Below are 27,134 nucleotides of genomic sequence, written 5' to 3' on the forward strand. Positions count from 1 at the left end.
GGCAGTCAAGGTCTGGGCGTGGCCTCCACCAACCTCTTGAGCTCGTTGTTCCTCCTCCCAGGTCCATTTCTGCGACTTTGACCCTAATCTCCTAACACTAACCCTCTGACCCTGATCTCATGTTGACACTCCTGAGCTTCAGGAGAGGGTTTCGTGCTTGAACACGTGGCCCCAGGCAGGTCACGCCGGACCCAGAGCCCGGATCTCCAAGAGCAGCTGCGGAGCAGAGGGATGTTCCTGCGAAGGGACCTGCCAGGGTCTCGAGTGTGCGGGAGGAGGTAGAAGCATAGATCTGGGCTTTGCCGACTCTTAACCTGCAAAGTTCCACCAGGCCCCCACTCCGTGCCTCAGTTTCTCATTCCCGAGTTCCAAAATGGCTCATGGGGAGGCGTGCGCAGGACAGGAGATGGGCGGGGCTACTCTCCTTGCACGTCTCCACCCTACCAGGAGCTGGTCCTCGATGGCCTGCTGCTACCCACGCGCGCGGACCCACGTGGACCCCGGCCCTCCTCCCGCCTCTCCTTCCTGAGTCCCCGGGCTCTCTCTGCCCCAGCTCCCTCTTGCCGCGAGCTCTACCCCTAAAGGCTGTGGGTACCCGGGAGCGGGGTTCTGGGCGCTGGCGTCAAGTGGGGCGGGGAGGGCAGCGAGGATTAGGACGTCGGGAAGCGCTGCCCCACCTCTGCGGGAGGTAGACACAGCGGAACCACCGAAGTCAGTTCCCTCTGCTGAGACTTCGGGGCCACTTACGCCACTCAGGAGAGGCAGAGGGATGGACCGGATGACCTCCTACACCCGCCATCCCCCCACCCCCACCCCCGACTCCCTGGCGCTCTTTGCTCTCCTAGGGCTGCGCCACCCGCGGCTCCCGCCGGCTGGGGTGCGTGTCTCAGCTCCCTCCCGGGCGGGTTGCGGGGATGCAGTGGGGAGGGCAGAGCGGCTGCAGCCTCCCAGGTTGCCCTTTCGCCGAATCCTGCACCGAGTTGTGCAAATGAGGCCGGGCTCATTTGCATTTCATGCTAATGAGCAGTTCCCTCAAGTGCCTTTCTCTCCCGGGGGGGGGGGGGGGGGGGAGTCTCTGCCCTCATTCCGCGTGTGCCCGCGCGCGCCAGTCTTGAACTCCCAGTGGTCTTCTGGGAGAGGGGCCTATTTATGGTTTGCCCTGCTGTCTGACACCTTCCGTCTCGCTGGTCCCCAGTCTGCGTTGTGGCCTGCCCTTCCCAGACAGGATCAAGAGGCCCCACGGCTGGCTGGCACCGTAGGTAGTGACTCTAATCATTCCCTCTTAACAGAGGGGAAAATGAGGCCAGAGAGGCTTGCCCAGCCCAATGGTCAGGTTTCCTGATGGTCAGCAGGCCCCACACCTTCATCCACCATCCAGACCACCCCCTAACCCCCGTCTCTGGGCTGAACTCCGTTCTAGAACATAAGCAGAAGCAGATACATGCACCATCTGAGCAAATCATCCCAGTGCTCAGGGCCACCTAAGGCACCCTGACCCCTGTGCGGGACACCAGGAGACTCTGATATCCCTGTCAGAGATGCTCACTCTTGGCCTGAGTAGAGGACATAAGGAGGGAGACAGGACCCACGAAGAAGGCAAAGGAAGCCATGAAACCATTTTTAACTCCCACCCTCCAAGACTCAGCTCTGACATCACCTCCTCAGGGCGGCCTTCTTTGACCAAGTATCACAGTGCCTACTAAGTGCCAAGGTGCTGAGGACACAGTACGAGATCAGACCAGAGTCCATAACCTCAGAGCACTTGGCCCAGCCAGGGCTTATGTCTGTATTTGTAGGAAATGGTTCTCTTCCCCTCCAGGCCCTATATTCCCTGAGGGCAGGGGCTAGGTCCATTTTGCTCACCAGTTTGGCACATAGTAGGTGCTTAATAAATCTCTGTTAATGAATAAATAACCTCAGGCAGACAGGGGGAATGGGAGGGATAAGAAATTCCTTTCTTTGGGTCACAGCTGGTCTACGAGTTGTCTAAGATCTCCTCTGGTTTTAGGGGAGAACACCATATAGGTCCTGCTCCACCAGCCCCTCCAGCCCGCTCCCGTTTACACTTCCCTCGCGGCCAGGACGGCTCCCTCAGGAACTAAGAGAATCTGCCCATAGGTGATGCTCTCTACTCAGCAATGATCACTGTCCTATTTAGTCAACTCACAGCCTTGGGAGTTGGTGGCTGGGTGGGAGCTGGGAGTTGGGTGGTATTTTTTAGATAAGGAAACTGAGGCTCCAGGAGGTGATGAAATTACTTAAGTGACTGCCCAAACTATGAGGCCCTGTCTCCAATGGCCCTGGCCCACAGTTCCTCCAGGACAGTCCTACCAGCAGAACAAGAGGGACCAGCAAAGGAGAGGAGAGGCTGAAGACTTAAAACCCCACATCTGAGCAAGACTTATGCTCAGCCCTGCCCTCTTTAGAAAATGCAAGCACTCCCAAGAGAACCAACCCTTTAAGGCCCTAACTCCTTCCTCTGAACCCATTTACTAAATCCCATTGTCAGGCGCATGCTTGATACCAGGGGAAGGAAAAGAGGAGACACAGAGCAGAAGGAAGATGGCATGGAGGGGCAGAAAACACCGAATGCACCCTCCTTCACAGCTGGACCTCCTGGGGGAAGAGGAAGCCTTAGTGGTCTTTACTGCACGCTGAAGACCCCAGAAAGAATGAGATATGTTGAACGGTTTCAGGCCAGGCTCTTACCCTCCCTGAGCCTTGAACATCTATCCATATGAGGCCAAAGGTACCTGCCTTGCCACCTCATTCATGAGGGTCAATGGAACGACTGAGGCAAGAGGGCTTTGCAAACCGCCTAGACCTTTCCAAAGCCAGGGCTGGGGCTGCCAAAAAGGCCACCTGTGCTTCACCATGCTCCACCCTCCCTCCTTACTGCCCACCAGATCAGGCTCTGCTTGCCCAGCCCCCAGACTTCCTGGCCAGGCTGAGCAGGGGCCAGCCAGAAAGGGGACAGCTGCCCTTGTTGGCTGGAGCCCTAATCCTCCCCAGATGGGCCGCTGGCTTGCACCAAGGGCCCAGCTGCCCAGACCCGGGTCCCGTTGACCATATGCGGCCATGACTGACAATGTGCAGGGGGTGGCTGTGGTCCTGAGCAGACCGTGGAGTGATTCAGTCCAGTCTCCCAGCTCCTTCCAGCCCCGCTCCTCCCCACTGCTATGTCCCCACAAGCAGTGGCCCCATTCAGATCTCACCTCTAGCGGCCTCTTCTGGCTCTCTCTACCGCTTGGCTCTGGGGCTACAAGGGTGCCTAGGCTCATCAGACCCCCAAAGGGCCCTTCCCAAAGCCTCCCGGTCCCCTCCCCGTGGTGAAAACTAGATGGGGGTTCCAGGGCCTATGAAGATGTTGGGTGCCAAGGATGGGGCTTGTGAGTATCTCCCAACATTGAGGGAACAGGAGGAGATCACAGGAAGGCAGAGGCTTTCCCTACAGCAGGAAGGATTCAGGTTTGGAGAAGGACTTCCAACCCAACAGATGCTCCAAATGAAAGAAAACTCTTTCCCTGGACTTAAGTGAAGGCAGGGGGATGGACCATATGACCTCCTGCAGGAAGGCTGGGAGCTGGACGGATACCCCAAAAGAAATGTCCTTGGTCCTGATAAGAGCAGCTCCCATAATGGACCAGAACATATGCAAATTCCATGAAAAATAAAAGCTTCTACGAAGCAACCCCCTGCCTCTTCCCCAGCTTAAAACTGGAGGAGACGATGGGAAGGGAGGGTAGGCCCCTTTCTTAACCCTGCCTGAGGGCCAGCATTGGCCTTTCCCCTCCCGTGCGAGTACACACCCACACCACTGGTGGTCAGTACTGGTGCCCTGACCTCAGCTTCACTCAGGTTGCAATGACCACAGAGCGGGGCAGAGTCAGCCTGGTGACCTCTGAAGGTGAAAGAGGAATCCAAGGAGGCAGAGGGGGCAGCTAGGGGCTCCCAGAAAAGGGGCCCTGGGCTGCTGGTTCCCATGCTGGAGCCCGAGGCCCCTCTCTTATAAGCAAGGCTGAGGCCCTGAGGTTCCCGCAGGACGCTGTTAGGTTTATTCCAGGGTAAGCGGGTGCCCATGGTGGGGCAGCGAGGATAGCCGAGGTCACCTGGTGACAGTGTGCTCAGGGGCGGCCGCAGGTGCTGCAGGGCCCTGCAGGGCAGGAGTCTCAGGCCGGCTGGGAAGCTCCACTTTCTGCCCCAGGCCGAGGTGGGGGAGGCAGTCACTGATGTAGCAGTTTCCGCAGTTCACAGGGCTCGGTGACGGGCATCCAGCAGGCCTGGTTCTCACACACATAGGCAGTGGCCTGGCCTTCCAGCCGCCGCAGGGTGCTCAGGAAGGGCAGCTGGCGGGACAGGAAGCTCGAGGGGTCCCCATCGGCCAGAATCAGCACCTGGGAGAACGGCAGACAGGGTCACCTGGGGGCACTGGGACACCGGCAGGGCCCACTAGTGGGCGTCTTCTCCCCAGGACCTCAAAGGAGCCGGAGATACTGGGGAGCTGAGGAGGGGAGGGGGCCCTGGCAGGGGAGGAAGAGGGTGGGGCCAGGCTCACAGACCAAACCTTGTTAGGGATGTAGATGGAGTGGACACACTGCAACAGAGCCTTGGTGTCCTCGGCCTGGGGGTCTCCACAGATCACGATCTGGCCAGAACAGAAAGGGAAACTCCAGTGACAGGTGCAGAGGGGCTGGACCCAGACCTACCAGGGCTTCCCCATCCTCCTGCCAGCCACCCTATATGCCTAAGAAGAAATGGGGACTCAGCTCAGCATCCCCCAGACCAGCTGCCAGGAGGCCGCGTCGGATTCACTGCTCAGCAGGTGAGAACATGTACACGCACACACAGACACACAGACACACACACACACAGAGGCAGAGATATATAGGCAAACATGCAAATATAAGCAGACAAACCTGAACATGGGGCATACACACACAGACCAGCAATCACGTACTAGTGAACACTCACACCAGCACACACTCAGAAAGGCAGGCACACAGTCACATACCTCCACTCCAGAGTCATACACATCCAGAGGCACATGCACAGCAATAACACACATAGAGACTTACACACAGACAAGCATATATCTGCACGCACTATACCGCTGACCCAAATATACCGACACACAGAGGCACACAGAGAATCACAGAGGCACACAGAAGCCTCAGAGAAACACTTCAGCAACCACAGGGACCCATATTTAACCCCTTCCTCTGAGAGCCCCAGTCACAGGCACCTGCCCGTGCCGGAGGCCTGCTTCAGACACACACTCACACAGACTCCCCCACCTGTACAGAGCAGCCTCACAGACATTCCCTCGGAGATACCTATACACACACTCACACAGGGCCACACATTCATGGACCTGAGCTCTGGGGACAGCCCCGGGGACTCCACTCCATGTCTCTATTGCAGCCCCGGCTCCCCTCCCACCCAGGGTCCCTGCCCAAGTGCCCCACCTGCTTGAGGGTCTGCTGGTGGGCTGAGAGGGCGCGGACCATCTCAGGCAACGCCACGGGGACACGGCGCATGCGCTCAGAGAAGGCGGTCAACAGGCGCACACACTTGTCCATCCAGTCGTTGCGGCCCGTGAAGCCGTGCAGCCGAAGCAGGTTCTGGGCCGACATGGAGTTGGCACTGGGCTCTGCACCGTCCTGGTCTGCAGGGTGCATGGGGGCAAGGGCTGAGAGGGAGGGTCACTGGGTCCCGGGACGCTGCTCCAGGACCGTGGCAGGGCAGCTGGAGGGACGGGGTGGAGGAGTCCCTGCCCGCCGGCTCGTGCCCCAGGTCTGAGAGTGTCATCCTGACCCCAGCAGTTACTGACCCTGTGTGCGCTCACACGCATCCTCAACTCCACCTGCTCCAGGCTGAGCTGTTGGTCCCCAGGCTCCCGATCTCCCTGCTGACACCTCCATCGCTACCCCTGCCTCTGCCTCCCTCACCTCCCACTTCTCAGCCATTGTGAATCTGCAGGGTCTGTGGCCGGAATAGATCCAACCTGACCACTTCTCCCATCTCGTACCTCTACCTCGTCTGGGCCTTTGCTGACGCTTGCCTGGACTAACGCCACTAGCGGCTTCCTACCTGGCCGCCCTGCTTCCCCTCCCCCATCCCCTTCTCCACCGTCGGTCTGAGTAACATTCTTTTTTTTTTTTTCTGGACGCGCAGGCTCAGTGGCCATGGCTCACTGGCCCAGCTGCTCCGCGGCATGTGGGATCTTCCCAGACCGGGGCATGAACCCGCGTCCCCTGCATCGGCAGGCGGACTCTCAACCACTGCGCCACCAGGGAAGCCCGGTCCGAGTAACATTCTTAAACCTAAACCAAAGCAAATCACAACCCACTCAAAACTCACCAGAGTCTTCCACTCCTTGCCTCACCTACAAGACCCTGCAGGGATCCAGCCCCACCTGGGCATCCTCCCCTCACACGCTGACCTCTGCCCGCCCTGTCCTCCAGGGCACACGCTGCCCACTCAGAGCCTCGCACAGGCTGTTCCCTCCACCTGAAATCCCTCTCCTGCTCCTCCAGAATCACACGGCCCCATCTTGCCCTCCAGCCTTTGGTTAAATGACTCCCCCGGCTGAGCTGGGCCCCACCGTTGTTCTCTCGGGGCCCTTTCAGTCATTCAGCTAACGTTTATTGAGCACCTAATTATGTACCAGGCCTGCGCTAGATCCTGGGGATAAAGCAGTGACAACATCCTGCCTCCGAGACGCTTACGTTTAAGTTGGGGGGAGAGACCATTAACAGACCAAAGGCATCAGGTGATGCTAAATGCCACTGAGAAAAGTCAGGAACAGGGTACATGGTGGGCAGCTCCTACTTCTCCAAGGCACTCACAATTTTAACTACGTATTTGTGTGTGTGTGTTTGCTTTAAATATTACCGTCTGTTAGTTGTCCCCCTTACTGAACAGTAAGCTTTATGAGGGTAGGGATGAAGCTGGCCTTGTTCAGTCTATCTAGGCATGCCACTCACTGCCACTAAGCATGCTCACAGAATAGCTACATCAATCTTCATGTCAACCATGTAAGGGAATGCCAACATTAGCTCCATTTTGCATATTAAGAATCTGAGGGGACTTCCCTGGTGGCGCAGTGGTTAAGAATCCGCCTGCCAATGCAGGAGACACAGGTTTGAGCCCTGGTCCGGGAAGATCCCACATGCCGCGAAGCAACTAAGCCCATGTGCCACAACTACTGAGCCTGTGCTCTAGAGCCCGCGAGCCACAACTACTGAAGCTCATGTGCCTAGAGCCCATGCTCCGCAGCAAGAGAAGCCACCGCGATAAGCCCGCGCGCCACAACAAAGAGTAGCCCCTGCTCGTCCCAACTAGAGAAAGCCCGCGTGCAGCAACGAAGACCCAACGCAACCAAATATAAATAAATAAATAAGTTAATTAAGTTGATTCGTTAAAAGAAAAAAAAAAAAAAAAAGAATATGAGGCTCTGAAATGCAACGAGACCAGCCCAACGTCACTCGGTTAATGGGTGGTAAAGATGTGAGCCCGGGAGGGCCTGGCCCCTGCCCATGCTGGCTCTTCACCACCACACTGCACTTACGCCTCCCCCAGGGAAAACCAAGCCCCCTCGGGTCCAGGACCCCAGGCCAGCCCCACATCCTCACTGACCGTCCTTCAGACGCAGGGGCAGGCCAGCCCCCAGCTCAGCCTCACTGCAGAAGTAGCCACCACCCCGGGAGTCCCAGAAGAGCCTGTCCTGCGTGTCCTGCAGCCGCAGAGCCCACTCGAGCCACGCGTTCTCCTGTGAAGCCTCGTACAAGTCCAGCAGGCCCCGCACCACGAAGGCGTAGTCCTCCAGGAAGCCCCAGCAGGGCGGGTTGCTGGGGGGACAGGCATTGGGGAGGAGACAGGACAGGGAGAGAGGGGCTTTCACAGAGGAGGCCCTTTTCACGTGCTTTTGTTTAACCCTCAAAATCTAGCTCTTGGGAGGGTCCCGTTAGCCCATTTCCCAGATGAGCAAATGGTCCCAGGGAGATTAAGAGCTCATAGTGGGCAGAAAGCAGAGCCAGGACTAGTGCCCACCCGGAGAAGAGAAGAGGGGAAGAGAGAAAAGCATGGGATGCCCAAGGAGGCAAGCCTTCCTGGACTGCACGGACCCCCACCTGTGCTCCACGGTCCCCCCAGAGCCTGCATAGCAGGTCCGCATTAGGCGGCCACTGGCCACGTCAAACATGTGCCGCTTCAGGAACTTGGCACCACTGAGGGCGTAGTTGATCAGCCTCTCCTGGCCCAGGACAGCCCCGGTCACGGCAAAGCCAGACACCATCAGTCCTGGAGGTAGGAGACACGAGTGGCTGTGACGCTGGCCGGGGCCCTCCTGGTATGTCCATCCCGACCCCCCAAGCTCTGACACCTCCCTGGAGCAATAGGGTAAGCGGGTAAGAGTTTGAGCTCCAGCGCCAGGCAGAGCTGGGCTCCTGTCCCCGTGTGTGACCTCGGGTGGATTACCGTAACTCTCTAGACCTCAGTCTGCTCATTTGTAAATTAAGGACAATGAACCTGATAAAGGGAGAATTACTATTTAGCAGGTGCCTATCACACATAAGGGCCCTTATGAACGGTTAATTCTATAAACGGATCAGGCCTCAGACAGCCACCCCACCATTCCAGGCCGCCAACATCTTGCTGTCCAGGTGCGGCTTCGGCCGATGTTTCCGGGCCCGGAAAAGCTTCTCGAGGCCTGAGCTGAGTAAGGTCCGTACGGCCTCCACTTCCAGGCCAAAGCGGGCAGCAGTCAGCTCCAGTGAATACCGGACGGTCAGCACGTTCTGGCCCTGCAGCTCCCCCTTTGGGTCCTGAAGAAAACAGCCCTTGTCCGAGGGAGTCCACTTGCCTGTCTGGCTTCAGGACCCCTCCCGTGACCCAGCAGTCCTCACCTGACTGGGGCTGATGTTGCCGGCCTCCTTGAGCCCATAGTGCTTCATGAGAAGCTGGCCCAAGGTCAGAGGCTCGGTGGCGCCCAGCACGGGCTCGGGGAGGAGCTGCTGGACCTCTTTGACTGTCCACACGTAGAAGGCACCCTCTTTGGGCCTCGTGCCCTGCTCCGGGGGCGAGTCCGCGTCCTCTGCACTGTAGAAGCCTCCAGACTGTGGGGAGGGGAGAGTTGGCTGGCCCCAGCCTTCAGGGCAGCCAGTGGAGGCCCCAAGCCCTCCCACAGCCAGACCCGCCTGCCTTAGTGGACACACACCCGGTGACTCAGGTTCCGAGCCACGTACTGCAAGATGCCTTTGGCAACTTCGGAGTAGAACTCGTCACCAGAGATCTGAGTGGGAAGGAAGGAGGCTGTAAGCAGAGGAACCTAGGTACAAGGGGCAGTCAGCGTTCTCCCAGGAAGGTAGGGAGGGACGCTGGGTAGTGGACATATGAGAGAGAATTAGGGGTGAGGTTAAGGGAGAGCCACAGTCACCAGGAAAGCCCTGCAAACGGGCAGCCAGGCGCTAGGTGGACAAGGCTGGGCCTCTGCTCTGGGCTGGGATCAGGGGTCACCTGGAAGGCCTGTGAATAGGCCACCGTGAGCTGTGCCTGGTCATACAGCATCTTCTCAAAGTGGGGGACGTGCCACTGGCGGTCCGTGGAGTAGCGGTGGAAGCCCTGTGCCAGGAGGAACGTGGGGCTGGAGGCCGATCCCAGCTGCGGTCCCCGCCCCCGCTGCCGCCTGCTGCCCTCTCCAGGGAATGCCTAGCCCCCCCTCACCTGCCCCACATGGTCTCGGATGCCCCCGTTGGCCATCATCTTCAGGGTGTGCAAGGCCATCTGCTGGGCCCGAGAGCCATCCTGAGTTAGCCGATGGCTGAGCCAGTAGGAGAACAGGAAGCTCAGGATCACTGCAGACACCAAGAGCACACGGGTGAGAGACCGGGGAGATCTGGGTGATCAGGACTCGGCCGGGCTGGGGTTAGGGGTTCGCTCAACAGGCAGTCTCTCTGGACAAGCTGAGGATCAGGAGATCAACCCACAGGACAGGTGATCGTTACCTAGGTCAGCGTTGGAGGGTCCCTGCTAAGACCAGAAACCAGGGCTTCACTAGATAGCCACTGACAGACAGGCTGGGGCTCAGGAGGTCACTGGCCAGACAGGAGAGCGGGAGGCTACTAAGCAAGACGAGAGTCAGGAGAGCACTTACTAGGGTGGCTTCAGAAGGCCAGGCCGGGGCTGCAGCGGCCACGGGGCGGGGGGCACTGACCTGGCCTGGGGAACTTGGGGGCCTCGGCGAAGCCGCCATACTCCTCATCATAGCTCTCGTCCAGTTGCTGGAAGCAGCGGCTGTTCGTGGTGGCAGCGGAGGGTGGCAGCTGGTGGTCACCCATGCTGATCTCCGACCGGGCCAGCAGAGCTGCGGTGACACGCTGGCTGTTTTCCAGCAGGGCACTCTTGTTCTGTTTCCACTGTGGGAGGCAGGGGCAGACCTGGAGGTCAGCACCGGGTGGGGGCCCTTGTTCCCTCACCCTTGCCCCCGGCCCCCCACTCCCCAGCGCACACCCACCTGCTCCCGTATCCTCATCAACACAGTGCGGAAGCCAGCTCGGGTCAAGCCATCCTCAGGGGGGAAATAGGTGCCCCCCACAATGGGCTGGAGGTTGGGAGTCAACCACACACTCATGGGCCAGCCCCCACCACTGCTGGTGGCCTGGCGGAGAGAGGGCCAAGGTGAGGGGAGCGGCCCCACGTGCACGGGCCACCACGCCTCCAAGGGAAGACCACTCACCTGCACAAAGGTCATATACACTTTGTCCACATCGGGCCGCTCTTCCCGGTCAACCTTCACGCTGACGAAGCCCTCACTGAGCAGGCGGCCAAGCTCCTCGTTCTGGAAGGACTCCTCTTCCATCAGGTAGCACCAGTGGCAGGTGGAGGACCCCACTGGGATGGGGTCACGGGGCCGGGGGACCAGTGACCGGTCAGAGCGGGGCCAGCCGCAGGGCCGCAGCTGAGCCAGACAGGCCCCGGCTTGTAGTTTCCTGGGAGGCCCCCAGGCCCAGGGCACCCTTCCCTTATCCACCACCACTCCCCTCACCCAGCCCAGGGAAGGTGGGTGCAGTACCTGAAAGGAAGATTGGCTTGTCTTCTTTCCTGGCCTTGTCGAAGGCTTCCTGCCCCCAGGGGTACCTAGGCCCGGCAGGGTGGGGCATCACTCACTAGCCCGGGCGGGGGTGGGCGGTGGGGGGTAGGAGGGGTGAGGGTCCAGCTGCCCCGGGAGGGCATCAGGAGAGGGACTCACCAGTCCACAGGGTTGTAGGCATGTTGCAGGAGGTACGGTGACTTCTCACTGATCAGGCGGTTGGGGACTTTCCGGGGTGTGGACTGAGAGCAGTGAGTCCGGCTCCCATTCCCTCCAGCCAGCATGGGCACTGAACTACCGACCGTCACGCCTCGGTCCCGGGAGGAGCTACCCCTGTCGTGGGCAGGCGGGTCAGGCGAGGAGTCTCCACCGCCTCCCCCTACACCGACCCCCGAGGCCCACCTGACCCCACCCTGCCCTCGGGCACCCCTCCTGGAACCCCCTGTTCCCAGCCCAACCCACCTTTCTGAACCACGGGGGAGACCATGGCCTTTGCGCTTCCCCTTGTGTTTTTGGGGGGGTGAAGAAAGGTGGCTCATTGGGGCTCCCTGCCAGGTTAGTCTCCCCCAACCTCTCAGACCTGGCGGCGGGAAGGGTGATGACTGTGAGGTCAGGGCGAGTCACAGTGGGTGGAATGCTCCTTCAGGCTCCATTCTCTTCCCCTCACCGGGCCCCACCCCAGGGTGGTTGGGCTGGACATATCCCTCTGGCATGCCTGCCTGGGTGTGATCTGGGCGGCTGCCGGGTGTGGGACTGGGCCAGGTGAGGGGCAGTGAGAAGAAACTCGGCATCAGGGACTCCCTCACTCAACGTCCACCCACTGGGCACTTCTGGGGGGCCAGGTCCTGTGCCAGACACCCCATGGCCCCCAAAGAATCAGAAACTGGCCCTGATCTCAGGGGCTCAGCCTGGGACAGTGGCACTGTAAGGCAGGTCTAAGTAATGACAGGCCCCTGCAGCATTAAGGACTGTGACAGGCCAGCCCAGGGTGCTTTTGGACAAGGACCCTTGGCCCAGCATTGGGGTTCAAGGAGGGCTTCCAGGAGGTGGTGTCAGAACAGAGTCCCTGGGGCAAGCTAGCCCTGCAGCTGGAGGGAAGGGAGGAGGGGGTTACTGTCTGGGCCAGGTCTAGGAAGCGGACTCGGGGAAGCAGGCACGGGGTCGGGGGTGGGGAGGTGGCCGGGCAGGCACAGGGGACCAGCGCCGGGAGGACTGGCCCCGGGGCCCCGCAGGCGCAGGGCCAGAGCGGCCCCCTTGCCCGAGCGTACCTGCGGCTGGCGGCGAGGCCCGACGCGGCGCGGGGCAGCAAGAGGCCGCGGCACCGCCAGGCCCGCGCGCCCTGCATGGCTGCTGGCGGCCAACGGCCCGGACGTCGCGGACAGGAAGGGAGGGCGGGAGGGAGGCTGCGAGGGGCGGGCCCGGGCACCCGACAAGCCGCGGGTGCGTCTTCGCGGGGACCGCAGGCCACGCGGCTGGTCTCCGAGCGCCGCCCGGTGGTCGACCGAGGGACTGCAGACCGGATAGCCCGGTCTTGGGAGGACACGGGTCTGTGCCCAAAACTGGGCCGACTCGGCTGGACCTAGACCAGCTGTGGGGGTTAACCCTCTTGAGTAGAAGATGGAGGGCTGTGAGGACGCCAGGGCCGTGGAAAGCTCTGAGCCTCCTGTCATTCTCTCCAACCCTAGCCCGTTTTCCAAATGAGAACTGAGGCGAGAGGCAAAGGCGTGGCTTGTCCAGACCCTCCAAGCCAGGAGCTTCGCCTTTGCTCTGCCCACCCCCCACTCCCCAGGGCCTCAAGGTCCTGCTCAAACCCCACCCCCTCCAGGAAGCCTTCCCTGAATAATAATAATGAGCCAACTTTATGTCCTATCAGGTACTTTACACACGTCTCATTTGCTACATTCAGTCAACATTTATTGAGTGCCCATCGCCTACCAGGCACCCTGTTAGGTACAACGGTGGGCAGAGAGGGACCAGGCTCCTGCTCTCGTGCTGCTCACAGTCTGATGAGGGAGGCAGAAGCCAATCCGACAACCAGACAAATGAATGTACAACCACCCACTGTGAGAAGTGCCATGACTAGGTATCACAAGGAAACTGGTCTGGTGGGAGAGATGAGGTGGGAAGGCCTCCCTAAGGAAATCTCATTTGTGTAGCAGCCTTCGAAGAACAAGAGGATGGATTCTGGAGAGGGCTTGGGGAAAATGATGAGGAAGCAAGAGGAACAGATGTGCAAAGGCCCTGTGGCATAGCAGTGAGTCAGGGCTGAGGAACTGCAGAAGCCAGCGTGGCTACAGGACAGAGAGCACAGGGAAGAGAGATGGTAGATGAGGTTGTGAGGCTGCGGAGGAGGAAGGCAGGGGCCAGGTCTTGAACTGTGAGCAGGAGTCTGGTTACTGATGAGAGCAGAAGAAAGCTTTGGAAGGGCTTTAGTCAGGGGAGTGAGCCTGCATTTTGGAAAGGTCCCTCCAGCTTCCTGGAGGAGAATGGACTGGAAGGAGACAAGAGTGAAGCAGAAGGGTTCAGAGGCCATAGCAGGACCCAGGGGAGAGCTCTGGGAGGTCTGCACCAGGCAGAGGTGGAGATGGAGAAGGGGGTGGACTTGAGGTCAGCGGAAGAGGAAACATCGTCACGATTGTCTATAAGGGAGAGGGGGGTGTCAAGAGTGAAGTGCAGAGTGGGGCTGGTGCTGAATGGGGGGGGCATTTGCTGAGGAGGGGGCACAGGGAGAGACTCAGATCATGGGTTCATGAGATCCGTTTGGACGGTTGGTTTGAGATGTCCTCGAGATGTACGTGTGGAGATGACAAGGTTCTGGAATGCAGAGGAGGGGTTGGTGGGAGAAAGGAATCAGAGTGGCTGCTCAGTGCAGACAGTGTGGGATCACCCAGGCTGACTGCAGCGAGAGGAGAGGCACAGGCTCGGGCCTGGGCTTGAGGAGCTCAGAAGTGCACCTGTGAAATACACAGAGGGTCATGGGAAAACCAGGAGAGGGTGTTGTCCCAGAGGCAAAGGGACAGAGAGTTGCAAGGAGGGAGGGTCAGACTATGGAGAAGCCAACTGGGATGGGACAGAAAAAGGTCCACTAGCTTCAGCAACGTGGAGGCCATTGGTGGACTTGGCAGATGAGCTCCAGGAGGTAATGTTGACAGTAGAAGCTGATTGGAGTGGGTTGGTGGGGGGCGGGGGGAAGAAAGGGGACATAGAGAGGAGGGGCACCTGATGCGAGGGGAAAGATGGAAAGACACTCTCAGGCTGCATGAGATTAATTATGGCAAATATCACAGGGAAGGAGTCAGGTGAGAGAAGGCATCTGATGATGTGGAGGAGAGAGACCTCTGAGATGCTGGGATAGTGGAGGGCTGGGAGGGCTGGGAGGTGGGAGAGGCTGGTGTGTGAGCTCCCTGGACAGAATCAGGTTAAGATCAGAGAACAGGAAGCCTGGTTTTAATGTGGAGGAGTTTAGGATGCTGACGAGCCCCAGAGAGTGACCAGGGGTGAGAGCAGCTGAGAGGTCAAGGGGTGGCGAGGTCCTCTTCTTGGATAATGGAATCACGTAAGACTGAGCAACATCTGGGTGAGAAGACCATGAGCCACAGCACGGGGAGGATGAGGTGGAGCGCAGACCCAGGCAGGAGGAGGCTGGACACCAGGTGGCTCCAGTCTCCAAGGAGGGAGGGGTCTTCCAGGAGAAAGACGGTCCAGAGCAAAATGGGGAGCCAGACTACCAACCTCCTCTTGGTGGGAAGCAAAACAGCACCCCTTGGGAGTCCTTAGGGAAGCGGTGTCCACAGGGAGGGCCAGTTTAGAACAGGAGGACCCAGGCTGAGGAGGGGCGAAAGGTGGGTCAGTGACCAAGAAGGATGGAGATCTCCCAGGTTTGTGCAGAAGATGGATGGGTCTGGGTACTGCCTGGCAAAACCAGGAATGAGAGGTATCGCAGGTTCATGCCTCCTGGTTAATCTCCGAACAGGGTGGATCCTGGGCTGAATGGACACTGGCCTGGGAGAAGCCACACAGCAACCTCATAAGGAAGGAACTCTTGTTCCCATTTGACAAGTAAGGAAGTGGAGGCACAGTCATAGAGAGGTTAAGTAATTTACTCAAGGTCAGGGAGCATAACCACTTATTACTAAGTGATTATTATTAAGTGCAAACTTTAGAGCAGTTTTGAATGCTGTCAGTCTGACTCCTAAGTAGATGCTCTTGTCCACTCTGCCTGTAACAGGTACAGTAGGACTGACTCCTTTCCCCACCCCCACCTTAGGAAGGAGACCAGCACTGTGTCCTTCCCCACCAACTTGGGTGTTTCTGTCCTATGGAAGGCCATTCTACCCCAGGCCTTTGGCCTGCTGCCTGCAGAGCCGGACCCTGGGCACGGAAGACACATCAGTGCCCAGTGGTTGGAGAGCATTGAGTAGAAGAGAAGTGAGGGTCACCATGGTGGCCCTCAGAATGAGGTACCAGGCCCTGCTCCTCCCTTCGGTTTCTCAGACCCCACACAAGCCCCCCGGGAGGCATCATGGCTGAAACTGAGTTTCTTGCCAGTCCTGGTGCAAAGACGAGAGGAGTAAGAGCCAGATGTGAGGTGATTCGGTAAAACAAAGGATCGTGAGGGCCCTTGGATCCGGCTTGCCTGCCCCACTGAGCTCTGAGCTCCTGGAGGCTGTGGGCTTAGCAATTCTTGAATTCCTCCCAGACGAGCCTAGCACTCTGTCCACAGCAGCCGGTCAGTATTTGTGAATTAAATCTGGAGCCCAGCGTGGGAGCTCAGAGCTGCGGAGCCAGATCCCCTGACTCTGAATCGCAGCCCCACTCCGCTAGCTCTGTGACTTTGAGCATGCCACTTAACCTCTCTGAGCCCCACCTATAGAGGGAGCAGGGCCTAGGGCTTTGCGCTTGATCTAACGCTCTGCTGCTCCCGCTTTGGTATTCTTAACCCAATTTTGAACAAGGGGCCCCACGTTTTCATTTTGCACAAATTATGTAGCCATTCCTCAGTGGGAGTAATATTATCTACCTCAGAACATTGATGCAAGGATTAAATGAAATAATCTGTCTGAAGTGCTTAGCACATAACGAGTGCGCAAGGGAACAACGGTCTCTTGTCCCTTGCTATTAGGTCATCCCCCGCGCCGATGTGTGATAAATGGCTGAATGAATGAGAGTCTGGGGAGCATGTGGAAGCGAAGGTGCCAGGCGGAGGGTGCTGTACAGGAAGTGGGCGCCTTTTTGTGCCCCACACTGAGGAGCAGTCGTTCCCACGGCAGCCGCTGATTCGTGCTGTGGTCCGGGCCTGGCCGCCACGCCCGGCAAAAAGTCCACTTGGTGAGACCTGAGGACGCGGGTTCCAGTCTTTATTACGAGGCGTGGTCTCGGCCCCAGTGAAGTCGTCCGTCTCCACTTCCAGGAGCTGCAAACAGGCCGCGGAGGCCAGCGAGCAGCAGCTGCGCCGGCCTCGGGGCGGAGTCTCAGCCTCCCTTCCTTCCCCGGGTGGGTCCTGGCGTGGCAGCCCCGCCCCGCTCACGTCAGGGGGCGGGGCCCAGCGCCGGCCCGCCCGAGGCGGGGGCGTTGCTCAGAGGAAAGGGTTGGTGCTGGCCTGCGGGGGTTGGTTGAGCAGCCCCGCGGGGCCTGAGGTGGGCAGCAGAGGCTGCGGCAGGCTCCCAGGGGACGGCGGCGTGAAGGCGCGGGCTTGGGGGAAGACGCTGACCGAGGCGGGCAGGGTCACGGCGGCCGGCACGCTGCTAAGCGGGAGCGGCAGGGAGGCGCTGTAGGGCAGGGAGCCGCCGACCGGCCCACCGGCAGCCAGGCCCAGCGCCGGCGACCCGGTGCGCATCTGGTTCAGGGTCGGCCTGCCCTGGTCGCCCCCGCCGAACGGGTTGGTGGGGGATGGAGTGCTGAAACCTGCGGAACGAGATTGGGTTGGGGGACTTGGAGCGGGCCAGGGGCACATAGCCCGAAGTGGGGAAGGGGCAAGGTGGCCAGATCTGGGGTCTTAGAAATAGGGACGAGCTAAGATTTTAGGGCAGGGTCTGGGCTCTGAAGGAAGAGACGGAGAGAGAGCAGGGGACCCCAGTGTTGAGACCCAGCAGGGACGAGGGGGTGTCCTACCTGTTAGGAAGGGGTTCCGGGTCTTTGCAGCCTGGGGCGCCTTGACTAATGAGTCAAGGTTGACCAAGGAGGAGGCCGAGGGGCCCAGGAAGGACTCAGGAGTCCGGCGCGCTGGGGTGTCCTTGCTGGGCTGGGTTAGTGCCTCCCCCAGCACATCCAGGTCAAAGGCGTCTGGCTCCTTTGTGCCATTTTGCTTGGAACTGGGGTCGGGGTCTCCAAACAGGTCCAGCTCTGGAATAGAAATGATAAAGCTCACTGGTAGGGAGAGTGAGTGGTCTCTCTTGAGAGGAAGGAGGCAGAGGCCAGCTCTGGGTGGGCCCCTCTTTCCCCAGAGCTGCACATTCCCCGACTCCTGCTTACCCACAGGACTGCTGGGCTTCCCAGAGGGCAGGGCCTGGGCACACTCGAGCCCCTCCTTGGTCTCTGTGGATACTGGAGGCTTGGCAAATGGGTCAAAGGTCGAGGTACCATCTAGCACTAGCCAAGGAGGAAAAGAGAGATGAGATGGGTTGGCAAGAGGGCAGGCACTGGGCTGATCCCTTTCCAGGCAAGCTGCCCTCTTAACACAGGATCTCTTGCCCCTTGGCACTGGAGGTAAGGGGACCCAGCAGTCCTCCATCCCCTCACCCACACCCCCTGGCCCTCCACTTACCAGGTGTGTTGGAGGTCTCCACCAAGGCCCCCCAGGGGTCGGCCCCAGTGTTGGGGAGGTTGTGGTGGGGGGAGTTCTGTGCCCAGGAGTCTGTGGGGGGTGGTCCAGCAGGCGGCACTGGGGTCCGGCCCCAGGGCTCAGAGGAGGAGAACATAGGGGGCAAGCTCCAGGGTTGGCTTTGGGACAGGATGCTTCCTGAGCGGACTGGAGACCAGGGGTCTGCCGAAGGCCCCCAGGACGAGCCACTGGGCTCTGTGTTGGGCCTGAGACCTGAAATGGGGACAGCACAGATGTGACCCCAGGCCCACTCAAACCCCCAGTCCAGGGCCTTCCCAGTTACCCAGACCAATTTGGGAGGCCAAGGGACTCTTTTCACAGATGGGATGCTGACTCAGGACTACCGAGCAAGCTGGAGCCCATATTCAGCAAGTTATTCCAGGATTCTGGACCCCTCAGGCACAGGCAGCTCAGGCCACATTACCAGTCAGGAACAGGCTGGGCCAGGAAACCCAGGGTGACCAGAAGCAACAAGAGAACGTTTCTGAGTTTCCCATGAGCTGAGTTCCTCTGATGTGCCCCCTCCCTCACTACAACCCCAAGACACAGAGGAAACTGAGGCTCAGAGAGGTGCAGTGCTTGCCCAGTGGCCCTCAGCTGTGGGGAGGGGATGCCAGCAAGTGGCTGGGAAGGAAGGGGCTCTCTGGGGCCAGCCTGGGAGCCCCTTGCAGCCCTGCATGCCCACCTGGGATGTCCCATGGGTCCGCAGAACTGTGTGTGGAGGGCAGGGCTGGGGCTGGTGCGAAGATATCCACCAAGTCCAGGATGGAGGACTGCTGGGGGCAGAGGGAGCCATGCTCAGGAGAGGGTGGGACCTGGAGGAAGGGCGGGCCCTGACCTGTCATCCTCACTCCAGCTCGTTCACTCCTTTATTCATTCCACAAACATCTATTAATCCTCCCTCGCCTCTGCACAGTGCTTTCCAGTTTATGTTGCCTCATCTGTTTAGTGTCTGATCTTCATAACAACCTGTGCTGTGGGTAAGGAGGATGGTGGGGTGCCCATTTTACAGATGTGCCAGCTGGAGCCCAGAGAGGGGAATCAAATTGCATAAAGCCACACAGCCAGGCAGAGGCCGAGCTGGGATAGAAGGCAGGCCTGCCCGACCCTTTCCTCAGCTGTCCTGCCCCTCAGCCCATCAGTGGTAAGACACATTTTATGAGGAGCCTACTTCTATAAGTCAGTGTCCAAGAAAAATTGGCCACAATGAGCACTGGCGGAGACACCCCAGGGAGAGCATGGACAGCTTTGGAAGGTCGCCTTGCTACCAACAGCTACCCACTCCTCCCTCTTGGCAGGTGTGTGTATGAGCCCAAGATGTTTTCAGCACCATAGGCCTGAGGCCACCCCCAGTCTCGATCCATAGTATCACATGATCCTAGAATGTCAGAGCCAGAACTGTCCAACAAGCCCACTGTACGGAGGAGGAAACTGAGGCCAAGACAATGACAATGAGGCCAAGTCATTCAGTGGCAGCAAATCCAGAATCCAAATCCAGGAATCTCAGATCAGGATTCTTTGCATCCCACTTTGCCACCAGTTCAGTCATCAGCCCATGCATGATGGGACTTGGGTCTGCTAAACCCCCTCCACCCCTATTTTCGTTGAATTAACACTACTTAGTGCTCACTAGATACCAAGCACTGTTCTACACTCTTTAGGGATATTTAACGCAACTCATTTCCCAGGCTCTGCCAGCCCACAGCCCCCAGTCCCCTCTACCTGGGTGGTTTTCAGCTTCTCCTCCTCTCTCTCTTCTCTTTCGGGCTCTCTGTCCCGACGACGGTGGGGTCCGGCCCCAGCACCATTGGCCACAGGGGAGTCATCTCCCCGCCAGGACCTCACCTCCTGCAGAAGGCACAGGAGTGAGGAAAGCATGAGCAGCCCAGGCTGGACTTGAGGGGACCTTGGCTGGAGTCAAGAGTGTAGGGTGGGAGGCGCCCAGAGGTCAGGGGCAGCAGGACCCCCATGGGGAGGGGGAGGAGCCTGGTTAGTGCCCGCGTAGCACCTCCACCTCCACCTCCACCAGCACCAGCACCAGCACCAGCACAGGAGGCGTGGCCCACTACCTTCTCCTGCTCCTGCCGGCTCAGGTGCAGAGCCAGCTGCAGCTGCAGGTCCTCGTCCCTGTGGGAGGCTGGGGGGACCAGCTGCGAGGGAAGGAGAGAGGGGTGAACTTGGCCCAGTGCTCCCACTCCTGGGCCAAAGGGCAGCATCGCCCTGTGCCGGTAAGGGCAGTGGAGAGAGAAAGGCCCACCCTGAGTGGGTGTGGGCAGCCTGCCCCCAGACAGCAGTATGGGTGTGGTCTTCTCCCTGCCCGGATCTGGATCTGAGATGCAGTTTAAAAATCAAGAAGATTCATCCTTCTCTTCTGGGTCCCCTGAGTACTCTCCAAGCCCTGCTGTGCGAGGCCAGCTGTGTCCTGCCAGATCTGCCTGGATCCACAGAGGCGATGGCAGAGAGGAGGCTATCAGGGAGGCTGCCCCTGCCCCCCATAAGGACAGCTGATGGGGGGGCAGCGTATTTCTGTGTCTCCTAGGAAGGTGCCTGTCAGCACACTCACCCCTTCCCCTCCATGAGGCGATAGCGGGCCCATGAGACAAGCGGCACTGCCCACCCACCACACACACACCACCCCTTCCAGGCCCAGCCAGAGAGGACTGGGGGTGGGGAGCCAGACCCCAATCCCAGTAACCCGACCCAAGGCACACAGGTGCTGTGCTGTCCTTGGGAGCAGGACTAGGGCTTTGGGGACCAGAGTAGGGGAGCCTAAGAATCAAAGGTGTGGGGCATCCAGGCACCCATCCCTCCTCCAGTCCCCTCCACCACCACCCCCCCCCCCCACTGCCCCAGGAGGCGCCTTACCTTCTCAGCCTCCTCGCGGCTCATGGCCAGGGCCAGCTGCAGCTGCAGCTCCTCTTCCCCTGACGTCTGGGGCCGGGCCTGCTCTAGGTCGGAGGTGTAGCGGGGAGATGAGGAGGAGGCTGCAACGATCAACTGTCCGTCGTGGCTTCCGTAACCACGTAGGTACCCATAGGCTCCCCTGCCCCCCTCTTGCCAGGAAGCTAAGGCTCAGAGAGGGAAACTGAGGGGGAAGGGAGCGACTGGCAGTCACGGGCCCCAGAGGACCAGGCAGTGTGCTTGGCACTTTCTGTAAGGTTCCCATTCCACCCGGATAAAAGAGCCCAGTCCCTCCTTTACAGACGCGCAACAGCTTTGAGTGGTGCCCGGCTAGGGTCCTGCAGCAAGACTTGAACCCAGGTCCCCTGACTCAAGTTCCTGGGCTCTTACAGCTGCGCCCCATCCAGCTTGGGGTCAAGTGCGGTGGGAGGGTGAGAGGTTCCAGTCAATCAAGGTCACAGCTGTCCAAGCTCTCAGCATACTGTCAAGGAGGGCCATTCTGAGTGCCCCTCAGATCAGGAAAGTGCCCCCCTTCGAGAGTAAGAGAGTTGAGAATGCTCTGCAGCCGCCCCCAGTTTCAAGGGCAGTGCCCTCGAGTGGGGGGATCAAGGAGAATGCCGCTGAGCAGCACCACGTGCTCTGTGTCTGCGACAGGGCCGAGGTCTCATTTAATTCTCAAATTGAACAACTGAGGCAAATAAAATGATCCCTACTTTACAGACGAGGAAGCTGAGGCCCAGAGACCTGCTTGTCTAGATCACATGGCTTGGAAGGCGCAGAATAAGGACCGCTACCCCAGAGCCTATGCTTCCGCCACCACGCCCCTCCCAGACAGCGAATTAACAATAACAAACCTGTAATAACGTCATTGCTCGCACTGACTTGTCGGGCACCTACTATGTGCGGGCCTTGGGCCTCGCACGTCACCCTCTTTATCTCACGGAATCCTCAGGCATCCCTCTGAGGTGGGGATTCTTATCCACAGCTGGGGTCACAGAGCCAGGGTCAGAACTCGGGCTGCCTCCCTGTCCCCAGCCACGCCCTGGGCTCACTCACAGCTGTAGGAGGCCGGGGAGCCGCGGGCGCGGCTGAAGCCCAGCTGCCCGCTGCCGATGCCCGTGCCCTCCAACGCCATGCGCTCCTTGGTCTTGAGGGCGTGGGTCCGCTCCTCCCGGAGGCGCTCCTCGTCCCTGAGCAGGGCCATCACCTGCTTGACCTTCTCGCGCACGTTGACACCCTGGTCCTTGCCGTCGCGGTCGATGTACTGGAAGTCCTTGAGCGTCTGGATGGTGTAGAGGTTCTCCCGGCACTGGTGGGCCACCCGCTCGGAGCCCGTCTTGAGCAGGTAGTCCAGCAGCGTCAGCGCCTTGTACACGTGCCGCCAGTTCTTGCCGCTGTCATTGAGCCGCCGCCACAGCATGCCCATGACCTCGGCAAAGGCCACCGTGTTGAAGGTCAGATCGGCAATCTCCGACATGAGCGAGCTGGGCGGACCCCACGGGTCATTGCTGGTGGCTTCGCGCACCTTGATCTCTGCTTCCGAGTAGTTGTGCACGATGTTCTTCACCTGGCGCCGCAGCGCTGATGTCGTCATGGCTGGGGACTTGGAGATGGGCGGCCCCCGCCCCCGCCGGAGGTGGAGGGCCGAGGAGGGCCACCGTCGTCGAGAGGTCACGGTCTCCAAGGGTGGGCCGCCGTGCTCTCAGCAGGGCGGCTGTGTCCTTGGCTTCCACATGGGTCTGAGGAAGAGAGGGCCTGGAACTTAGGGGCAATGGGCCGCCTTGCTGGCCACTCAGCCAGCGACTAAAGCCCTGGCCAGGGTGTCCCTGCTGCCAGGAACAGCCTTCGGCAGGCACTTATTTTTATTTTTCTTATTTTACTTGTTATTCAGCAGGTACTTCTAACTTTGCATGCTCCTTAATCTTTACAATCACACCTACAAAGACATTATTATGATTTACCTCCGTTCGAAGATGGGGAAAGTTTGAGAGAAGGATTCAATGACTTGTCCCAGATCACAGAGCTGGTGACGCGGAACCAGGACTAACCCAGGCACACATGCTCCACAGTCCTTGCTCTTAGCTAGGGACACGAAAGTGACCCCCCAGGAATGCCTACTTGTCTTGCTTCTACTTCACTACCTCTGTTTCTGCTGCGCTCTGCCTTAAGACCTGTCCTTTCCAACTTCTCCACCCTCACTTTGCTCTCTTCTTATACTGTTAATTTTTTTTTTTTTTTTTTTTGCGGTACGAGGGCCTCTCACTGTTGTGGCCTCTCCCGTTGCGGAGCACAGGCTCCGGACGCGCAGGCTCAGCGGCCATGGCTCACGGGCCCAGCCGCTCCGCGGCATGTGGGACCTTCCCGGACTGGGGCACAAACCCGTGTCCCCTGCATCAGCAGGCAGACTCTCAACCACTGCACCACCAGGGAAGCCCTATACTGTTAATTTTTGTAGCTTGATTCATTCAACACCAATTTCCTGGGGACTTCTCTGAGCCAGGCTCTATGGCAAGCATAGAGTACAAGCCTTGGCCCACACACATCCACTTGAGAGGGTACAGGCAGCCACAGTCCAGCATGGGAGTGTAGAGGGGCCCAGGAGTACCCAAGCTAGGAAAATCAGGAGAGCCTTCCCAGAGGAGGTGATGGCTGAGCTGGTCCGAGATTCGAAGCGAAGAGTGAGGAGGAGTGAGGCAGCCAGGCAAGGAAGGAGCATCTGGGGGAGGCTGCCTCCCAAAGAGGACCCATTGTACACACCAGAGCACTGAGGCCAGAGAGGGGTATGGCGTGCCCCCAGTCACACAGCATGTAGGTGTCCAGAATACGAATCCAATTAATTCATCGGATTGCTTTATTGCCTCAGTCCCACCTTCTCAGCCAGAATGAAAACTCCCTGAGGGCAAGGCCAGCCTGGGCTCCCCAAACCCCCAAGGCCCTGGGCACGTGGTAGACCTCTGATCTCCCAGCTGAGGGAAGGTTAGGGCCAGCCCACTGCCCTCCCCACAGCCTCAGGACCAGGCCATCCACTAAAAGCACACCCAGGCCCAAGACAGAGAAAGGTTCTCCTAGGGCCCTACCAGAAACCAAAACCCGAATCCCCCTGCCACCACCATTCCTCTGGTGTGGACACACACACACACACACACACACACACACACACACACACTAGCTGGACCTGGCCTCCACCCAAACCCCCCACCAACACCAGCCATGGAGACTGCACCTCTCAGCTCTACCCTGGGACTCAGCAGGAATCAGAAGGAGCCTGTCGACCCCTGCCCCCCATCCCAACTCTCCCTCCAGCCAGCCCTGCTAACCTGGGCTCAGTTCAAAGCCTTGGCAGTTTTCATCAGGGCCCGCACGCCTGGGAGAGCTTGGACCCAGAGGGTAGGACCTTGTGGGGGCACAGACGGGTTGGAGAGTGCTGGCTGAAAGCGGGCTTACCTTCTCTCTGCTGCCTTTCTGTCCCGGCAGTGGCGGGCCTTCTGTGGGATGCTACAGCCAGCACTTGTTTAACGCCTGCCCTCTCCCTCACTAGTGACTCAGACCTGTCTTTACCTCCCCAGCCTGGGGGCTGGCAGCTGGCAAGAGGCAAGATGAGAAATAACTGTGCCCTGAGCCCACCAAGCGCGAGCCCCTCCCAGGACTGGCCACTGAAACCAGCAGAACTAGTCAGGCATCCTGACTCCACCAGGAGCCCTACCAGGGCCGCCCTGGCCCTCCTGACCGGCCTGGCATAGTGGAAGGGGGCCCTCAGTGTGGGCCCTGAGGCTCTCCCTGAACTTTCTCCTAGAAGGTGGGAATGGAGGAGGCTTCTCCACACGCCTCTGACTGAGCTGAGGGAAGGGAGGGGTCAGAGACACCGGGAGGCCCCGCCCCCGCTGAAGTGTAAGGGGACCAGGTAGAGAGGAAGAGAGGACAGGGTGAGGCCAAGGGAGCACCGAGGGGGGGAGAAGGAGAGGAAGGAACGCGGGAGGGGGTGGCCGGGAGAGCTGCCAGCGGTGTTACCAGCAAAGGGTTTTATCGAACACAATATGCGCAGAAATAAAAGGGAGTGAAACAGAAACCCAGCCGCCGATAAGGCGGCAGCGGCAGCCGGGCAGCCGGGTATGGAATTACTGCAGTGACCTTGAGCCAGACCCTGTCAGGTGGAGGGAAGGACACTGAGAAGGCCAGGCCGCGAGGCCGATTCAGAGACGGGGAGAGGGTGGGGGAGGCGGGAGGCAGGAGGGTACGGGCTGGGGGATGGGAGAAGGGCCGGCAGGGGGCGGGGCAGGCCGTGGGGGCAAGAGCATCCGCTCTCTTCCTATGTACGGGGTACCGAGAAGAACTTTACAAGGGACAGGAGCCTGCTCTTCTCAGGGCCCACAGCACTGGCGGATGTGTCGGGACTAAGGCAGCAGATGGCATTCCCAGAGTGGGGATTCAGGGAGATGGAAGGAACCCAGATCTGTTGAGTCACGTGCAGGCGTTTACCCAGAGACTCTGTGTGCCCCCAGGGCCCGCACCCCTTCCCACCCTCTGCTAAGGCGGCTCTAGTGCCAGGCCCTTCCCCCGCATCAGGTCCAGCTTGGGCAGTGCGGGGGGGAGTGGCAGTGTCCTAACCCTTGCTGCAGGAGGGACAAGAGGAGTGAGCCCTAGCTCTAAGCTTAAGTCAGCCCAAAGGTAGATGTGTCTTGGCGGCACTGGAGTTGGGTGGGGGCTGTCCTGAGGCTAGAGGTGCAACAGGGGCTGAGGAGGAGTGGGCAGGGGTCTGTGCGGAATGCCACCAAAGATGCTGGTCCCAGGATGGGGAGCGAGCCCTAGGAGGCCCCCTTCTTGGGGGGCTGTAGAGGGGGGGGGCGGCGGGCAAGATGCCTCCAGGTCCCTTTGTGACCTGCCCTCCTCGCCCTTCTCCCGGGGACCTGGAAGGGAGACTAAGCCCCAAGCCTTTCATGCCAGGCACCACCGCTGATGTCGGGAGCTTACCTCCGGTGCAGGCTCCCTTGGCCCCAGCCCCGGGACCACGAGCAGCGTCTGCAGTGACCCTCCGACCTGCGCAGCAGGGGGATGGCACAGCCTCGGGAGTATCCCCAGAGCCATCCACCACGGACCCTCGTCCTGGAGACCGACCCTCTCCCAGGAGGCACAGACCCCTCGGAAGGGCGGCTCGGGGTCCCCAGAATGGGCGGCTGCTCTGGCCCCTGCCTGCTTGTCTCCTGGACGCCAGGCAGCACTCGGGAGGGAAGTTGCTCAGCTGGCCAGGCAGGTCTGCCTCAGCAGTAACAGGACACAGGAGGAAGTGCAGGGCATGTTAACCCCTTGCTGCTGGCCGGGCAGGCAGCACCTTCAGAGGTGGGAGGCCTGCCTGCTGGCTGTCCCCAGTAGGTGCAGCTCTGGAGCCAGTGCTGGTGACCCACTCCCACTCTGCGGTGAGTTAACCCTTTGCCTCCTCAGGGGAAATGAAGGGTGGGAGGGGAGGCTCCAACACCCAGCCCACCCCTGTATTCCTCCTCCGGGCCAAGACCACCCTCCCTTCCCTGGGGTTGGCCCTTTGGTGGAGTACTGCCTTGTGTGGGTTTCCATCTGGTCCCCTCGGCAACCCTGAAGGGGGCATCAGGACTTCAGGCACAGCGCCCTCTCTGCGTCTCTGACACGGGATCGGATCGGAGGGCCCTGCTCTCTCCAAACCTCCTCCCATGTCTCGACTGGAGGATGCTTGAGGCCCATGAGGTCCTTATCAGAAGCACCAAATGCAAAACCAAGTAGGTTGGAGACTGTAGCCACCCTTCAGGTCTCCCCCTCTCGCTTCTGCTGCATGAGCATTTAAGGCCCATAAGCCCACCATTAGCAAAGTTGTTCTTCAAACTCTGGGAGCCTGGGGCCCACTCTGCACAGGAAGCCTGGCCCAGAATGATTATTGCTGACAGAGAAGAATTTATGGTGCCGAGTCTGAGCTGACAGCCTGTTTCTTTGCAAGAGTCATCTCTCATCCACTTCGTATTTCTCTGAGCAAGGGAGGGAGCGGAAAGTCCAGAGGCAGTTTGTAAGGTAGAAAAAATGGCTCAAAGAGGCCAGGTGGCTTGGCATGGGGAGGGGGATAAGCAGGCTAGAATCCAGAATAATCTCTGGCTGACAAAGGGATCTGGCCTGGAGGGTTTAAGGGTGTGGTAGCATGATCCTCAGGGACTGGGACGAGGCCCTTGGACCCAGTGGAAGTGTGAGGACCTCAGGGACCCAGGTCCCACGGTGTCTAGTTCTCCTCCTAGTCACACACTGTGTCATTCTTGATGATGACACTTTGGGAAGACCTGGCTCCGGGAAGATGACCCCAAAAGTGTGGGT

General features: G+C 59.5%; 2 protein-coding genes across 3 annotated transcripts; both read right to left on the minus strand.

Annotated features, from left to right (window-relative positions):
* Nucleotides 1–4,027: 4,027 nt before the first annotated feature.
* On the minus strand, nt 4,028–12,455 carry SPATA20 (spermatogenesis associated 20). 2 transcript variants are annotated; one of them, XM_060082078.1, is made up of 17 exons: nt 12,358–12,437; nt 11,552–11,669; nt 11,249–11,422; nt 11,072–11,136; nt 10,736–10,890; nt 10,514–10,657; nt 10,214–10,415; nt 9,724–9,854; nt 9,517–9,621; nt 9,218–9,292; nt 8,907–9,116; nt 8,633–8,825; nt 8,133–8,301; nt 7,639–7,850; nt 5,466–5,665; nt 4,565–4,645; nt 4,028–4,394 (listed from the first exon to the last, which is right to left on the minus strand). In XM_060082078.1, the coding sequence occupies exons 2-17, from the start codon at nt 11,626–11,628 to the stop codon at nt 4,224–4,226; spliced, it is 2,364 nt and encodes a 787-aa protein (XP_059938061.1). In that variant the 5' UTR covers nt 11,629–11,669; nt 12,358–12,437; the 3' UTR covers nt 4,028–4,223. The 2 variants fall into 2 exon arrangements, with proteins under 2 accessions (XP_059938061.1, XP_059938060.1); XM_060082077.1 differs by lacking the exon at nt 11,552–11,669 and having other exon boundaries at nt 12,358–12,455.
* A 4,209-nt stretch (nt 12,456–16,664) lies between these two features.
* EPN3 (epsin 3) lies at nt 16,665–22,404 on the minus strand. The gene is made up of 9 exons (XM_060082267.1): nt 21,867–22,404; nt 20,775–20,893; nt 19,979–20,059; nt 19,632–19,757; nt 18,595–18,682; nt 17,853–18,122; nt 17,561–17,677; nt 17,201–17,431; nt 16,665–16,993 (listed from the first exon to the last, which is right to left on the minus strand). Exons 1-9 carry the CDS (start codon nt 22,402–22,404, stop codon nt 16,665–16,667), a joined length of 1,899 nt encoding a protein of 632 aa, XP_059938250.1.
* Between the last annotated feature and the right edge of the window lie 4,730 nt (nt 22,405–27,134).

This window comes from Mesoplodon densirostris, chromosome 18, assembly GCF_025265405.1.
Source record: "Mesoplodon densirostris isolate mMesDen1 chromosome 18, mMesDen1 primary haplotype, whole genome shotgun sequence".
Lineage (NCBI taxonomy): Eukaryota > Metazoa > Chordata > Mammalia > Artiodactyla > Ziphiidae > Mesoplodon > Mesoplodon densirostris.